Below are 18170 nucleotides of genomic sequence, written 5' to 3'. Positions count from 1 at the left end.
CCCGAGAGGCCTGTTCTCTCACTCTGTTCTCAGCCACAGAGGGAACTGTAAATGTGTCATGAGTTCTGTACCCCCGATTCAGGGAAGGGAAAGAAATTGTACAAAGAAAAATTGCAGAATTTTACAAAGAAAAGGTCTCATTGAGGATGGGTAAGAGTCTCCTCTTCCATCGGTGCAAGGAAGGGCTGTTGCGCTGATGCAAATAGTGTGGGGAAGACAAACAGTGCATGGTACAGATGCACAGGTGTGTGCTACTCAGGTATGGTGCGGATATCGCGTTTGGCGCAGGTGTACTCAGGTGCGATACAGGTAAATTCAGGTGCGTGGTACAGAAGCACTCGTCTGCGGTACAGACGCTCTCAGGTGTGTGCTATAGATGCTCTCGGGTGTTTGGCCCGATGGACTCAGTCAGGTGTGTGGTACAGAAACAGATGTGGCCCCAGCCCTCCCAGTGGGAGGCAAGGGTTTGGTCAGCGGAGGCACATTGAGGAGTGGGCAGTTTGGGAGGTGGTGGTCACCGGGGCCTTGGGTGGCCAGTCAAGGCTTTGGTGCGTTGGGGGTGGTGGTGGGTATGTGGCTGTGTTTCCAGAAGGCCTAGAGGCAGTGGGGCTTAAGGGGCCGGAGGGTCTGCTGGGGAGTCCAGGCTACTTGAAGGGAGCAGATGGTCCTGAGGGCCCCAGCCCTGCCCAGGCCGCCCCATCAGGGTGTGCGGAAACTCCCTTCGATGCGCTGCATCCACATGGTTCCCTGCGCCGGGAGCCAAACCCAGCTCCGAGAGCCGTCATTCGGCCACACGGGGGCAGTGCAGTCACGCCAGGCAGAGACGCCTGCCCTGGATGCCTCGTCCACAGCATGACCCATCGCGTGCCCAAGGACACGCCAGCACAGAATTAACAGAAGCAGCAGAGAAACTGGAGTGAGTGGGGCTTAAGGTCTGAGGGCAGCAACACCTGTCCTGGAAAGTTGTGAACAAAGACTTAGGCAGCTTTTCACTTACTACTTTGCTTAAGCTGTGCCCTGGGTCCACTTAGATATGGGTGTTTGGGATGGGCAGGCAGAGCTCCCCTGGGGCAGACGGCCTCCGTGAGGCCAGGTCAGCTGTCACAGCCGCCCGCAATACCTGATCACTTGTCCTCTGTCCCCATGTGCCCTCCTCCCTCACCTCCCATCCCTTATTCCCTGTCCCCAGCCTGCACTCCCCCGTTCCCCCTTCCCTGGGCCCTTGATCACCTACTCTCACATACTCCCTCTCTTGCCATTTGAATGGTGTGTTGATGACCCAGCTCTTGACTTGACTTACAGGAAGACGAAGAACCTGCTGGAGACACCGGATTCTCAGCCAGCTTTAGCCTTGGGCTCTTTGTGAAGAAAATAATCCCGGAATGGTCAGAAAGGCCTGACTTGTGGCCATGGCTATGGTCACACTAAAGTTAACCTAGCCAACTGGGAGAGCCACTTGTGTCAGTCCAGAGGAGCCTGGTCGAGGAGGAAAGCAGGTGGGGGTCTGGGGACAGAGGAGGGCCTCCGCAGGGTGGGTGAGGATTGAGGCCCCTCCTGGGGAGGGGAGGGGCTGCAGGCGAGCAGATGCGCCCTCCCTCCTGTGTTGCTGAGCAGTCCCCGTGGATCCTCCTGTCACCTGAACCCCTCAGGTCCCCCAGGCAGGGGGTCTGTCCTGCTGGGTAGCGTGGGCCCCCCTCATCCCTCACCCTCACATCACCCGACAGGTGGGCCCAGGAGTAACCTGGGGTTCACAGCTTCTCCATAGCATTACTCACGGTTGCACATGTGAGTAGGTGTGTGTAAGTGCGTGTATGTGATTGGCCAGTGTCTGACGCCCACTAGAGTAGAGGCTCCAGGTGTCTGCCTCTAAAGCTGGACCATACGTACCTGGTGGGTAAATGGGTAAAGCTGGGGATTCTTCCCTCTTGTGTGTATATGTGTTAAGATATTTATAGCAACAAAACTTACATTTTTACAGTTTTAAGAGTACAGTTCAGTGGCATTAAGTACATTCACAGTGCTGTGCAGCCATCACTCCCATCCGTCTCCAGAACTTCTCCTCTTTCCAAACTGAAACTTTGTCCCCATTAAACCCTAACTCCCAGCCCTGGCACCCACCATGTTACTCCACATCTATGGATTTGACTCCTCTTGGGACCTCATCTCAGTGGCAGTATTTGGCTTTTTGTGCTTGGCTTGTTTAACTGAGCATCATAACTCCGAGGGTCATCCACATCATAGGTGTCAGAATTCCCTTTCTAGGCTGAATAATATTCTAGTGTTATTAATGGAAATGGAATGGAAACCCCACATTTTGCGCACCCATTCATGTGTTGATGGACAGGCTTGTTTCCACGTTTTGGTGGTTGAATTATGAACATTGGTACACAACTCTCTCTTAAGGTCACTGCTTTCAGTTCTTCATCAGACGTCTGGTTATGTACCCAGAATGGTAGATTACATGGTAATTCTGTGTGGACTTGTCTGAGGAAATTCCATACCATTTTTTATAGCAGCTACCCGTTTTCACATTCTTCCCAGTAGTGCACAAGGTTCTCATTTCTCCACGTCCTCGCCAAGAGTTGTTAATTTTTGCTAATAGTCACCCTAATGGGTGTGAGGTGACATCCCCTCTTGGTTTCCACTTTCATTTCCCTAGTGATCAGTGATGTGGAGCATCTTTTCATGTGCTATTGGCTGTTCATTTGTCTTTGGAGAAATGTCAGTGTCATGAGGCTTTTCTCCTGTTTTCTTCTAAATGTTTTCTCGCTTATTTCAAATCTTAGATTGATTTTGAAATAGATGTATGGAGTTAGGTAAGGGTCTTTTTTTTTTTTTTTTTTTTTTGCATGTGCCTATCCATTTTCCTTACCACCATTTGCTGGCAAGACTGTCCTTCCCCATTTAATGGTCTTTGCACCCTTGTCAAACCTCATTGACCATGTATATGAGGGTTAATTTCTCTGTACTCTATTCTTCCATTTGTCTATATTTATCTCTTCATTGATAAAAATTGGAGACAGAGGGGGCCCATAATTTGGCCAAGGTCACATGATAAGTGGTGGTTAGGCTTCAGTTTGGACAGAGGGCACCCTAGACCATGCTCTTTCATGCATGGACATGGGGAGTGCGGAGGGCACATCTGACCCTGTCCATCCTTCCCACCAGATGACACTATAGGCCAGCCAGACTGGGCTTCACCTTGTTTAAAAAAGGATCATTTCTGCTCACAATTCAGAGGGTTTTGAGATAGCAAAGTTCCTCTTGAAATTGCCTTCAAACAATACAAAGAGCCAGAGAGGGAAACAAAGCTTCAGGGTCTGATGGTGCAGGAGACTCCTGGCCCCACGTTCCAGGGAGAAGCTCCTCGTTCCTACAGAGTGCAGGATGGTACAGGAGGGCAGTGCCAGTGAAGGGGAGTGGGGCGTAGGCAGGGGGACAAGGGAAGGCTTCCTGCAGGGCAAGCCCCTCTGTCCCAGGGCAGGAAGTCAGAGAAACTCACCACTTGAGAACATGTCTAATTAGGGCAGAGCCTCACTCTTGTAGGAAGCAAAGAAAGTTCACTTGACATTTGTAAAAGAAGCAACTCAGGAATCAGAAGAAACATCTTAGAACCCAATTTACAGCCAGTATCTGAGAGAAGACCAAAGATACTGCATCCATTTAAAAAAGAACTATAAGCTTGGTTTGCAAACATAACTCGTTCTGGAAACATGCTTGTAATCCAAAACACTTGTATATCAAAGCAAATTTCCTCGTGAGAAATAATGGAAACTCAGATGATTTGCTCCACAACCCCAAAGCATTCATATAAAAATGATCACAATACTGTAATATACAAAATAATAAAAAAAAATACAAAATAGAAAAGTAAACTAACACTTACCTTTGAAAATCTTCATGGCTGGTGTGAAGGAAACGAGAGAGGAGGGTTATTGGGAGGACTACTTCCACTCTCACTAATGGAATCCCTATCTGTTGGCTCAGTGGAATCCTTTTCTTTTTGTGCACCTTTAACAAGGAACCTATCCAATGACACTTGCTTCTGCCTCCTTTTGAGGATTTCGCGGAAATGTGACATTGCATTGTGGTTAAACATTCATTGCTCGCACTGCTACAGCCTTGTTCGCGTGGTGCTTTTCTACAAAATTTTGCACTGTTTCCCGCATTTTACACATCTCCTTGGTCTCATTTGAAGCGAGGGATTCCTCGACCTTTTTCTCCTCCTCCCCTGCATACGAGATCTCCCCCATAACCTCTCGCTCTTGCTCGCGATGCAGATTCATCAGTTCGTTGGTGGTCGGCTCCTGGCCATGCGCCTCCGCCAGTTCCTGAATGTCGTCCTCATTCACCTCCAGTCCCCTGGTCTTCCCCAAGGACACAGTTTCATCGACAACTGGCGGCTGCTGTTCATGAGCAAGCCCCTCTAAGTCAGGTCCAAGAATGCACCCAGGCCACGGGTTTCTCCAAGCAGAACTGAGGGTTCTCTCAGTGCCCCCATCCCAGGCTTTATTGATGATCTCGAGGCAGTTCACAGTGTGGAAATGGTTTTTCCAAAACTCTCGGACAGTGAGGTTTGTTCCTTCAGTCACATGAAGCATCGCTGAATAGTGCTTTGGTGTAAAGCCTTTTAAAGTTTGAAATGACTTGCTGATCCATGGGCTGGAGGACTGGAGTGGTGTTGGGAGGAAGGAATTTGACCTTAATGAACTCAAATTCCTCCAGTAAGTTGTCCTCAAAGCCTGGAGGCTAAGCTGCGGCATTACCCATAACCAGCAAGGCTTTGGGTGATCGATTCTTTTCTTTTTTTTTTTAATTTTATTTTTTATTTTTTAAAATTTACATCCAAATTAGTTAGCATATAGTGCAACAATGATTTGAGGAGTAGATTCCTTAGTGCCCCTTACCCATTTACACCATCCCCCCCCACGACCCCTCCAGTAACCCTGTTTGTTCTCCATATTTAGAGTCTTTTATGTTTTGTCCCCCTCCCTGTTTTTATATTATTTTTGTTTCCCTTCTCTTATGTTCATCTGTTTTTTCTCTTAAAGTCCTCATATGAGGGAAGTCATATGATTTTTGTCTTTCTCTGATTAATTTCACTTAGCCTAATACCCTCCAGTTCCATCCACGTGGTTGCAAATGGCAAGATTCATTCTTTTTTTTTTTAATTTTTTAACGTTTATTTATTTTTGAAAGAGAGCAAGAGAGAGTGGGGGAGGGGTAGTGAGAGAGGGAGGCACAGAATCCGAAGCAGGCTCCAGGCTCTGAGCTGTCAGCACAGAGCCCAATGTGGGGCTCGAACTCACGAACTGCAAGGTCATGACCTGAGCCAAAGTCGGACGCTCAACCGACTGAGCCACCCAGGCGCCCCAAGATTTCATTCTTTTTGATTGCCAAGCAGTACTCCACTGTGTATATATACCACATCTTCTTTATCCATTCATCCATCGATGGACATTTGGGCTCTTTCCATACTTTGGCTATTGTCGATAGTGCTGCTATAAACACAGGGGTGCATGTGTCCCTTCAAAACAGCACACCTGTATCCCGTGCATAAATGCCTAGTAGTGCAATTGCTGGGTCATAGGGTAGTTCTATTTTTAGTTTTTTGAGGGACCTCCATACTTACTGTTTTCCAGAGTGGCTGTACCAGCTTGCATTCCCAGGTAGATTCTTTTCTAAAAGGTATTTCTTCACTGCCGGACCAAAGACCTCGTTGATCCACTCAGTGAGCAAGATACGTGTGTCCCAAGCCTTGCTGTTGGACCCACACATGACATTTAACTGGCTCTTCTGCACCTTGCATTTCCTGAAGGCTCGTAGATTCTCGGAATGATACACGAGCGGGGCTTGACTTTGAAATCCCCACTTGCACTAGCACAAAACAAGAGGGTGAGACGGTCTTTCACGGGCCTGTGACCGGGCACTGCATTGTCTTCTTCTGTAATACCTCTTTGGTATCTCTTTCCAAAACAGCCCCGTCGCATCACAGTTAAAAACTTGCTCCGGCAGGTAACACTCAGAAGCCATGAGCTTCTGGAACTCGGTAGCAAACACCTCCGCTGCCTTAGCATCTGAACTCGTAACCTCTCTGTGCCCCACAACACTATGGATGCCACTTCTCTTAAAGTTATCAAACCATCCCCTGCTTGCTTTGAAGCTGCCTTCGTTTTCTGTTGACGTACCTGGCAGTTTACTTACGAGGTCGGTGTACAAGGCCTTTGCCTTCTCGCAGATAAAGTTCTCGTTCACAGTGTCACCTGCTGGTCGCTTCTCATTTACCCAAACCAGAAGCAACTTTTCTACATCTTCCAGAACATGTGGCCGTGGCTTCGATGTTCTCGTAACTCCTTTTGCTGCATTTGGCTCCCTTATTTGTTCTTTCTTCTTTAGTGTCGTGCAAATGGTCACTGTAGACTTCTTATAAAATCTTGCAGTTTCAGCCAATCACATACCTCGTTCGTACGTCTCGATTTCCTTCTTCCACTGTAATCATCTCCCACCACCTTTCTTTTCAGCCTTTCCCTGCTTGGGGCCACTGTGTACGTTCACACAGATGTTGACTACAGCATTAATAACCTCCTGTCATAGACTGCATGTAATGGAACTGGCAATGAGGCAGCAGAGGAGAGGGTCCATGTCTGCAGGCGGCCTGACCTAGAATGAAGCAAAGCATCCCTAGGCTCACTCTTGTCTGGAAAAGCAAAGGACTGTCCACGGGTGCTTTGAAGTGACAAAAATACACCAGTGCCGGTTGTGGGCACCTTCCAATTTTCTGAAAAATCACTGATTTCTGCCGAACACTGCGGCCTGAGACTGCACATGGGAGACAGGCATCCTCAATCCCGTTGAGAAAGAGAGGGAACAATTGGCTGTGATGTGACGTTCGGTGTCACGTACTACTCGTATCTGAAGACTTGTTCGTTTATCAAGTTAAAACTTACTAGATATGTTTGTCCTTCTTGCAGAACACTTACAGAATAAGTTACTTGCAATCCAAGGTTTTACTGAAATTCTATAAGAAAGAAAACAAAATGAGAAATCTTAGAGGTTAAAAATAGACTATCTGGAAGGGAAAAGGCTGAAGAACAGGAAAAAAAAAAAAACAACCAGGGAAGAAAATTTCAAAACAAAAATGGGTCCATTTTCCAGAACTTAAAGAGGTAGGGCTACTTTGGAAGGACACTCCAGATGGACAAGGCCATGCTTAAGAGCATCAGAGCCCAGGGAAAAGGAGACCCTTACTGTCTCAGAGGAGGACAGGTGACCCTGAGACTTGAAGGGACTGGCCGCGCGGCAGGGATAGCACAAGGGAAGGTTGTGTCCACTTTGAATTCTGCTACTTGCTATAAAGACAAAGTTTTCAAGACCTTTTCCTCCCACGTTCCTTTAACTAGGACACTCCTAGAAGACACGTTCCAGGAAGCTGAGTGAACAGACCAAGAGGAAGGGCTGGAGTTTGGGAAATAACTGGCATGAGGACAAGTCGAAGGGAGCCAGGATGAGGGGTGATGGCGGAGCTGCCCACGTGGAGTGTGATCCGACTCGCGGACTCTGCGGAAGGCGCATTTTCAGAGCTGCTGAAGGATGTGGGGGACAGTTGCTTCAAAGAAAACCAAGCAAATGAGTCATGTTCAGTTAGGGCTGGGGGGGTTGGGAGTGGGGAGAGGCTGTACAAGAAAGGAAATAAATTACAGTAAATATGTCAGGACATAAACTGTGGTAAATTGGCCCTCTTCTCCCCTCCCCCGTCCTCTTTTCTGTCCCCATAGTGGGTGGTTCTCAGCTCTGGGGCTGCAGCCAGGTACAAGGTGGATGAGAGTTCCTGCACCTTCCCCCAAATCCCAATGCCAGGTGGTGAGGGACACAGGGGTGGCTTCTGCCTCTAGAGGTAACTTGGCACTGAGGGAAGTGAGGCCAGGCCAGGACGAGCTGGGAAGAGCCTCGCAGCAGAGGGAATAGCACCTGTGAAGGCCGATGGCGGAAGGCCGATGATGCAGGCCAGGTGATTGGCAGAGCCTGAATGGTCTTTGCTGTGGGCTCTTCACAAGTGTGGACTGCTTGGGAGTGGGTGGCTTATGCCCACCAAGGGCAGTCTCCGGGGAGGAGGGGGAGCTGGACACTGGTTTTCCTCTGCACCGGGGGCTGTGCAGCATCACCAGTGCTGGTCCCGTCCTGGGAAGTGGCAGTGAGGTGTTCCTCATGGTGTGGGAACAGCGAGGCTAAAAGGGAGCCCCGGGGGTGTGGAGCTGCTGTCTTCCCAGGTGGGGGAGTGCCAGCTCTTACTACAAAGGTCCAAACTGGAGAGGGTCCCGCAATTAGCCTGGACCCACCTGACTTCTGCCAAGATGTGCCCTTCCCCCTCCCCGGAAATCATACACATGCGTACTTATTGAACAACAACCAAAAAAAAAAAAAAAAAAAAAGTACTACATGCTTCCTGCAAAAATGTTCAGGAATCGTAGAAATTAAAAGAAAATTACAGTTCACCTGTAACCTCAGTTTTTCTCTGTGCACAATGCACGTTACAAATGTTGGATCAAAGTGCAACTACTGCGTTTAGCTACTTAGAAATACCATATATCGCAATAGAGCTGCAAGTTTACCTGTCACCCGCGGTAATTTCAGGTGTGCACCAGGAAAGAAGCGGGGAGAGCAGACGGACAGTGGTGGCCTTGGTATGGAGTGGGTCTTCTGAGGGCACAGGAACAGGCTGCTCCCCTGCGGGTATCTGGAGAAGAGCATTTCTGCGAGGGGACAGCGAAGGCACGGGTTCTGAGGCTCACATTCAGAGCACAGCAGTGAGTCTACAAAGGGAAGGACTTTGGGAGCCTGTGGGGAGTTGGGATTTTGCTCAGAGCCTGGTGGGGCCTAGAGAAATACCTTTGGCTGCAGCTGTGGGGCTGGACTAGGTGTGGCGAAGCCCGGTGGGGCTGGGGTGAGGGGTGGGTCCTGGAGACCACCCAGGGACTAGACTTGGGATGGGGCCAGGTGAGGACAGTGGCGTTGGAGCGCGCTGGGGTCTCTGGTGTCCCCTCAGACGCTGGGCAGAGACCACAGGATGTGAGGCCGGGCTCCTGGGGGGTGTGGGGGTGGTGCAAAGTCAGGACGCCTGGTGGAGCAGGGGAGGGGGCCACAGACCTTCAGGGTGGAAAAGGAGCCGCCCGCCGCCTTGGCCCAGGGAGGAGGGGGAGGGGGGATACGCGCCTGCAGAGTGCGGGTGAGCTGAGCAGGGCCCCAGCCTGGTGGGTTCTGGACTGGGACAACCGCAAACTACCTGGCCGTTCGTTCCTGGAAAGTTCAGGGCGAACGTATTATGTTAATATTTTATAGTTTGTAAAACTTAAAAAAAATGCTTATTGATTTTAAGAGCGAGAGAGAGAGGGAGAGAATCCAATCAGCGTGGAGTCCATGCCCGGCTCAAACGCCCCAGCTTTGGGATGGTGACCTGAGCTGAAATCCGGAGTCCCACACTTGCCCCACCGAGCCGCCCAGGCGCCCCTACAGTTCATAAAACTTTTTAGTCCTTTTGATTCTTCGCCATTACCGCAGGACCGAGGCCGCAGGAGAGGGGGGGGGGGACAGGGGAGGGGAGCCTGGGCCCCCCTTCTTTGCAGCGCAGGTGCCGGCTCTGCCTCCGAGGGAGCAGGTGGGTGGGGACGCGTGACTGGGGGCGGTGAGTAGAGTCTGGGGCTCCCGCGGGGAGCACAGGGGCCTCGAAGGGCACAGGGCACCCCTGAGCGGACGGAGTCCTGGACAGACCTCGGGGACGCGATGCGCGCGCGCGCCCCCTACCGCCTCCCGGGTCGGCTGGGCCGCGGGGCGGGGCGGGGCGGCTCGCGTGCCGGGGTGGGGCAGTCCTTCCGCAGCCGCGGCCGCTGCGGGTCCCCGAGATGCGAGCGCCGGCAGCCGCGCCACCAGAGCTCCCGGCCCGGGTAAGTGCGCAGGGGCGCGCCCCGCTGGCCCCGCTGGCCCCGCTCTGCCCTCCTGCCGCCCCATCCTCGCCGCCGTGGGCCGTGGGGTCCGACCGGCCACTTCTTAACCGAAAATGGAAACGGGACGTTTGAGGGAAGCCGACCCTCTGCCCCTGCTCGTGGCCCCTCGGTCCCCCCGCCCCCGCAAGCTTTGGATCGAAGCTCCTGCCTGTGACCCACCGCCTTGGGGCCGGGTGGGGGGCTAATTGCCCTTTGCTCTCGGTCCAGTTTCTTTCAGTAGCTCTTTTGGGCAGATGCTGGCAGGGGGCTTCGCCCTGCCGCCCCCCCCCCCCCGCCCTCCCCAGGGCGGCGACCTGCCCCCCCCCCAACCCTCCCCAAGGCCGCGAGTGGAGGAGGCCGGAGGTGGGGGTCCTTGGAGCTGGGGCGGCGCAGCTTGACGCCCTCCTTCCGGGCGGGAGCACCAGCCTTGGTGCTCACACTTGGGAAGAGCGGAAGGGCCCGTGTTCCAGGAATTCGCTCGGTTTCGGTTAGCGGCACCAAGAAAGGTTTTTTCCCCAAAAGTCGTAATTCGAGTGGTCAAAAATCCCGGACTGTGGGCCCAGCACAGACCATCAGGGACCTCCCGACCCTGTTGTTCCCACTGTGACTCCAGTTGGGCAAGGGGCCACCCTCAGGGGCAGGTGACGGGTCAGGGTCGGAGGTCAGAGGCCTTGGGCAGCTCTGTTCTTGGGTCCTCCCTCCTCTGTGTCCAGGGGCTGGGGCTGGAGGCATCTTCCCCCTTTGGAATTGCCCAGTGGGCCTTCAGCTTTGGCTGCCCCAGGTATCTCATGGGGGGTGGGGGGAAGCCCCTACTTACACGTGGCCTCTGTTTGACCAGCTAGCTAGTCCTTGAGGGGCTTGATGCAAAAGGGGGTGCTTAAGTGCGTGCCTGGGACATCTGTCCCCAAGCTCTGGATCCTTGACAGTTGTGTACCCGGCCTTTTCTTGGCCTGGTCAGCAGCCTGACTCACTGAGGGCAGTCTTCAGACAGCCTCTGGTAGAGGCCGGCCCCTAAGCCTGGACAGCCTCCACCCAACATCCGCCATTAGGGATCATGTCTGGCTTCTGCAGGCTCCCGGATGGGAGCCCTGTCATGGTGGCGCTCTTAGCACCCACCACTAAGAGGAGACCCTGTGCTGATGTGCAGGCTGTCTCCACTCCTGGTGGGGGGCTAGCAGGCAGAGCAGCCCGGCATGGGAGGCTGTGTCGTCACCAGCGGCCCTGCAGCGGCCTGTGGCTGGCACTCACCTCCTTTATGATGAGGACTTTGCTGGTAACTGCTGGAGTTTGGACTCAGACCTCCTGGTGCAGTTCAGCAGCACTGCGTGCCTGTGGAAAGATGGCTGGGGACACACACCCAGACAGGGGTGATGGGGCACCACTGCATGGGGAGGGGTTTTAATTTTGGGACAGCCATTGCTTTTACCATAAGAGAAGAATTCTCATAAAAGCTCAGGCTTCTCCAAAGAAACCCACAGTCAGCTCAGAGCTTAGCAGCGATGGAAGGTCCACAAACCACCGTGTTGGGCCCAGCTCCCACCGGTGGGTTCCCCTGTGGTGCCCAGGCTTCTGGCCACCTCCCACCCCAGCAATGACCATGGTTGCAGAAAAGACCCTGGTCCAGGCCAACCGCAGGCCACAAGGAGCCCAGTGTGGAGGGTCTCCTGCCTTCCCCCTCCCCTGCTTACTGACAAGGCGTCTGTCACCTGCATCTGAGGCAGAGAGACCCGTGTCTTGCCTCAGAGGGGCATTTCTTCAAGGAGTTTGGTCCTATCCCAAGCAGGCTTCATCTTTTTGAGGAGAGGGCACGTATTTAGTAAAATGGAGCAACCTACGGCCATACTATCCACTTCCTATATGTTGGGTTCCTAGGGCAGAAACCTCAGCACAGATGGAACCCCAAACTGTGGTTTTTCCAGCGAGTTCTGTGGGGCATGGTGTCATTGGGCCGACTCCTTTAATTTCTTCCACACAAACCCCAATGGGGGTGGTGCCTGGAGACTTTTATCTGCCCTTGGTTGTTGCTTTTTGCCGTAACCTGTGTTTTGGGGGTCATTCTGAATGCTGAGGTGGAGACATGGAGGGAGAATGTGGCTTTGTGGGGCAGGCAGGCAGTGTGCAAGACGGGGCCTGGATCCTGTCCCAGCTTCTGCTTTGGGGAAAGAGGGCTGTGGGTGAAGGATAACTAGGGGGTCAGTGCCACCCCCCATAGGAGTGTCCCTGGCCCCCTCCTCATCTTCTGTCATCTCCTCCACCCCCCACACCATCCCTGCTCCTGGCTTGGGGCTCATTTGAGGAATGGTGATGCTGGGGATGGGGTCTCCTTCACCTTTTTAAAAAAATTTTTTTTTAATGTTTTGATTTATTTTTTTGAGACAGAGGGAGACAGAGCATGAGCAGGGGAGGGGCAGAGAGAGAGGGAGACACAGAACCGGAAGCAGGCTCCAGGCTCTGAGCTGTCAGCACAGAGCCCAACGCGGGGCTCAAACTCACGGAGTGTGAGATCGTGATCTGAGCTGAAGTCAGACACTCACCCGACTGAGCCACCCAGGCGCCCCAGTTCTCCTTCACCTTTGGCTTCACGGGTGGCTGTGTGGGCTGTTGAGTGCTTGGCCCCTCTCGGGGTGCAAGGAAACATCCCTGGCCTTTTGTCCCCCTAAGCTGGGGCCAGGCCTGGGATGATGACCTTGCACTCTGGCCTCCAGCCACTGACGGCCCGACCTGGCTTCCCAGAGAAGTGCGTGCATGGTGGCCATGGCACAGGGTGAGGCTGAGAAGGCCAAAGCATCCGTCCATCCGTTTGTGTTGAAGCCTGCAGCCGCCAGGCCACATCCCTGCACGCGCTCCAGAGCGCTCCTGTGCTTGCCCACTTCATCCCTGGCAGCCCAGAAATGTACATCTGTCCCCCAGGGCCCTGCAGCTCCCACCCGTTGTCCGCTCCCTCTGTGCAGAACACCCTCAGACATTTCCAGTGTGCTCTATCCCCTCCTCCACTCTGAAAACGCCACCTGTATTTGCATGTAGATTTGTGTTGTGCTTTTTGTTAAAACTCGCATAACCTAAAAGTAACCATTTAAAAATGTATTGTTCAGTGCATTTATTTAGCATATCGCCGAAGTTGGGCACCTACCACCTCTGTCTACTTCCAAAACGTTTTCTTCACCCCAAGTTAAACTCTGTACCCATTAAACAGTCATTCCCCATTCCTTCCTCCCAGCCCTGGCAACCACTGCCCTACTTTCTGTCTATGGGTTTGCCTGTTGTGGACATTCCTTACATGTGGAACCAATACGTGACCGTTTGTGTCTGTCTTCTCTCGTGTATCTCCGTGGCTCATTTGTGTGGCGGTGCGCATCAGAACCCCATCCCTTTATGTGGCTGTGTGCGTAGACCACACTTCGTCTACCTGTTCATCAGTTGGTGGGCTTTGGGCGCTTTACACTTTTTGGCTATTTGTGAAGAACGAAGCTATGAGCGTCTGTGTGCCAGATTTTGTTTAAATGTGTGTTTTCAATTCTCTTGAACCTATACCTAGGAGTGGAGCTGGCTGGGGTGTGTGGTAACGCTGACTCTTCGGGGAACTGCGCACGAGTTCCCACAGCAGCTGTACCATTTTCCATTGGCAGAAGCAGCCACAGTGTCCCCGTCGCTCAGCGTCCTCCCCAACACCTGCCATTTTCCCTTTGTTTTGTTGGTAGCCATCCTAGTGGGGACTGAAATGCTGTCTCCTTGTGGCTCTGATGACATTTCCCTAGTGACTAATGATGTGGAGCATCTTTTCATGTGTTTGTTGCCATTTGTATATTTTCTTTGGAGAAATGCCTGTTCAAGTCCTTTGCCCGTTTTTAATTGTACTGTTTGTCTTTTTGTTGTTGTTGAGTTGTAAGAATTCTCTATATGTCCTGAATGGTAGACTTATCAGATGCATAATTTGCAAACGCTTTCTTCCATTCTGTGGGTTGTCTTTTCACTGTGTCCTCTGAAGCGCAGGTTTTTAATTTTGATGGAGTCCCATGTATTTTTTTTAACTTTTTTATCTGTGCCTTTGGTGACATATCTAAGAATCTGTTGCCAAATTTAAAGTCATGAAGCTAGAGCCCCATGTTATCCTTGAGGATTTTATAATTTGAGCTCTTACACTTAGGTCTTTAATTTTGCTGGTTTTTCATATGGTGTCAGGCAGGAAGCAACTTCATCCTCTTGCATGTGGGCACTCGGTGTACCCCTTTGCTGAAGACACTCTTCTTTCCCCGTTGAACGGCCTTGGCACCGCAGATTGTCTGCTCTTAGGCCACGTTTTGCTTCTTTTTAATGCTTTTTAAAAACCTTTTCTTATGGAGAATTTCAAATCTTTGACGAAAAGGGAGGGAATTTTATGATGAGCCCGGCTTATTCATCAACCAGCACAGATGGGCAGCTATCAACGTCGAATCATCCAGTCTCACTTGGACTCCCTGATTACATAGGAACAAATCCCTGACAAGTCATGTTTTTAGTATGTAACTTTTAAAAATCAGCTTTTTGTATTTTTAACTTAACTTCTTGTTTGAACTGAGAGACTTTGAGGAAGAAATGTCTACAACGGTGGAGTGGCTGTAAGGGTGACAAGACGACTCTGAGGGTGCTCCAGGGCTGGCAGAGAGAGCATGCTGAAAGCATGCCCTTGGACATGGTCCCTCGGGCCTGCAGAGGGTATAGTTCAGCCCCGTGGATGGTGGAGAAGGTCACTGAGTTTCTCCACCTCTGGTGGTGGTGAACCGGAGCAAAGGAAAATCTAAAACCCTGGGACGAGAAGCCCCTTATTCCTGCAAAGTCCCTCCGGGGCCTCTGCTGGCAGGGGCCATACTGTGCTATATAAAGAAGAAATGCTTGAAGGGTCTGCCGTGCATGCAGAACGAGCAAGGAGGGGTGGATTTGGAGCCTGGAGGCAATACATGGATACCTGCACAACTTTTGAGGACGAGTGTACCTCCTAGGGAACAACAGCATAGGAGCCTGCCCCAGGGTCCTTCAATCTTCCCCTCCTGGCCCAGGCGCTATAGTTGCTACAGTTGCCCTGACAGCTACATATGTTATAAACCCCACGATACCTTGTTATCATTGCTGTTTAAACAGTTACCTTTTGAAGACATTTAAATAGTAAGAACAAACCTTGGTTTTGTACCCAGCAGTTCCTGTTTTCTGTGCCTCCTGTTCCATTTTGTAGACCCATGTTACCATCTGGTATCATTCTCCTTTGGCCTGAAGACACCCTTTCACATTTCTTATAGTGTGGGTCAGCTGGCAGTGCATTCTTTCAGCTTGTGTATGTCTGAAAAAGTCTCTAGCCTTCAGTTTTGAAAGCTATGTTCAAACGGTGTGGAATTCTAAGTTTCAGGGGTTTTCTCTCCGTGCTTTAAAGACGTAGTCTCTACACTTTTCTGATGAGGCACCCACTTTCATTCTTACCTTTGTTTCTCTGTACCCGATGGCCATTTTCTCTGGTGGCTGTTAACATTGTTCTATATATCACTGGTTATGAGCAATTTGATTATGACTGGCCTTGCTGTAATTTTTTTAAATGTTTTTGTGCTTGGAACTTAATGACCTTCTTAAATCTGTAAGTTTATATTATGTTTGGACAAATTTTTACTATTTATTAAATTTCTTTCTCTTGCCTTCTATAACCTCCTACTCTTTAGAGCCCAGTTATACACATAGTGAACTTCTTGAAATACCTAAGTATTTCATTTTTATTTTGGTGCTATTATAAATGGTACTGCTTTTTAAAAATCTGTGTTCTGATTGTTCATTGCTACTCTACAGAAACACACTTGACTTTTGTATCTTGTCCTTTTACCCTTTGACTTTGCTGAACTCAATTATTATAAGACATTTACCTTAGTAAACTTTTTGGAATTTTCTGTATGTATAGTTGTGTTGTCTGGGAATAGAGTTCTGTCTCTCCCTTTCCCAATGTTCCGGCATTGCTTTTTCTCACCTTATTGCCCTGACTAGGACACACATGTGGCACAGAGTAGGAAGGGAAATGAAGGGCCGTGCCTGTGAACTCAGAGGACAAGCTCAGTTTCCCGCTGTGGGTTGTAACGCTGGTGTAGGCATTTCTGTAGATGCCCTTTATTAGAGTAATTAAGTTTTCTTCTATTCCTAGCTTGATGAGAGTTTTTCATTGTTATGAATGGGTTTGGATTTTGTTAAATACCTTTTTTGCATGTGTAAGATGGTCATATGTATTTTTTCTTTAGTTTATTAATGTAGTGAATTACAGTGATCAATTTTTGGATGTTGAAGCAGCCTTGAATTCTTGGATAACCCTCACTTGTGGTGATGTTTTGCCCTGTTTGTTTTGCTGGATTCCATTTGCTAATATCTGATTGAGGATTTTTGTGTCTGTGTTCATGGGAGATATCAGTCTATAGTTTTCTTGAGATGTCTTTGGTTTTTGTATCAGAGTAATGTTGAACTTATAAATGAGTTTTCAATTTTCAATTTTCATTTCAATATTCTTCCAAAGTTTGCAGAGAATTGGTATTATTACTCTTTTCTTTAACTGGTAGAATTTACGAGTGAAACCATCTGGGCCTAGGTGTTTTTTGGTTGTTATTGTTGTTTGTTTGTTTGTTTGTTTGTTTGTTGGAATAGATGTAGGACCAGAGCAAACAGTTTTTTTCTTGAGTGAGTTTTGGTAGATTGTGTTTTTTTTTCAAGGAGCTGGTCTGTTTTATCTAAATTGTTGGATTTGTGGAGATAGCATTTGTCTTAGTCTGCTTGGGCTGCGTAACAAAATACACAGATTGGGTGACTTAAACCACAGACATTTATTTCTCACAGTTCTGGATGCTGGGAGTCCAAGATCCAGGTGCCTGCTTGGTGGTTTTGCAAACTCCTCAGGAACTTCCTAGGTGTATTCTGAAACTAGCCCCTGTTTATGGAGGGCAGGGAGAGACCAAGAAAGAGGCAGCCACTCCCAGGTCGGTAGGTGGCAGTTTTAATAAGCAAAGAGAACTTACATATGAAAGCTTGTCTCAGATGGCAGAAAGATGAGTAGATCCCATACTCACTGGCTATATCTTAAAAGCTCATAAAGAGGTCGTAACTGGGCTCAGCCATGTATACTTTGCATGTGTTCTCAACAGAACATCCCCGACTCAAGGCTGTGTCCTTGGACCGGCCTCTGGGAGCAGGAAAGTTGAGTGGAACCCACATCCAAGGACAGGGGAGGGGATGAGTACCTTCCTAGTACCTGGGTCCAGCTCACAGTTCAGCTGGCAGTCATGTCTTCTCCATGACCTTCCCAAAGCTTCAGATTTGGTTTCCAGTGAGAGCTCTCTTCTTGGTTTGCAATGACTCTGTACAGATAGTGAAGAGAGACCCCTGGTGTCTCTTCCTCTTCTTATAAGGGCAACAGTTCTAACAGGTCAGGTCTCCACTTTTAAGACCTCATTTAACCTTAATCACTTCCTTAAAGGCACCCCTTCCAATGCAGGATTAAGGCCCCAACATATGGAATTGGGGGGACACAAGTAAGTTCCTAGTCATATACTCTAATTTTCTTTCTAATGCCTGTGGGATCTGTAGTGATGACCCCTCTTTCATCCTGATTTTGGTCATTTGTGTCTTCTCTATTTCTTGACCCATCTGGCTAGAGGTGTATCAATGTTGTTGATCTTTTCAAGGAACCAACTTTTGATTTCATCAATTTTTCTCTTCTTCTATTTAAGTTTCATTGATTTTTCTTCTTTATTATTTCTGTCCTTCTGCTTGATTTGGGTTTATTTGCTCTTTTTCTAGTTACTAAATTGGAAGCTCAAAATATTTGAGATCTTTTATTTTTTTCTAATATAAACTTAATACTGTCAGTTTCCATTAAAGTATTGCTCAGCCGTGTCCCACAAAATCTTGTATGTTGTGTTTTCATTTTAATTAAGTTCAAAATACTTTAAATTTCTTTGACACCTTCTCTTTGACCCATAGTTATTTAGAAGCATGTTGCTTTCAAAATATCTAGGAATTTTCCATGTATCTTTCTAGTTTAATCTCATTATTATCACAGAACATACTTTGTATGATTTCTATACTTTTAAATTTGTTCAGGATTGTTCTAAGTCCTGGCATTTGGTCTATGTTGATGAATGCTCCATGTACACAGAATACACACTCTGCTGTCGTTGGGTGGAGAGTTCTGCAGTTCAA

General features: G+C 49.4%; 1 protein-coding gene across 4 annotated transcripts in view; it reads left to right on the top strand.

The window, feature by feature from the left end:
* Window positions 1–118: 118 nt before the first annotated feature.
* The window catches only part of AHRR (aryl hydrocarbon receptor repressor), a 92242-nt gene continuing 74190 nt past the window's right edge, over window positions 119–18170 (top strand). For 2 of the 4 annotated variants that reach the window (XM_053213913.1, XM_053213911.1), the window contains exon 1: window positions 9846–9938. Coding sequence is in view for 1 of the 4 variants with exons in the window: in XM_053213910.1 (XP_053069885.1) it covers window positions 9778–9938 (161 nt within the window). In the remaining 3 variants the exon portion in view is untranslated. Of the gene's footprint in view, window positions 1497–9777; window positions 9939–18170 lie in introns of those variants that run through there. The other 2 variants (XM_053213912.1, XM_053213910.1) reach the window with 2 other exon arrangements.

Source organism: Acinonyx jubatus, unplaced genomic scaffold (assembly GCF_027475565.1).
Source record: "Acinonyx jubatus isolate Ajub_Pintada_27869175 unplaced genomic scaffold, VMU_Ajub_asm_v1.0 scaffold_20, whole genome shotgun sequence".
Lineage (NCBI taxonomy): Eukaryota > Metazoa > Chordata > Mammalia > Carnivora > Felidae > Acinonyx > Acinonyx jubatus.
This window is presented reverse-complemented; position numbering and strand designations above follow the sequence as displayed.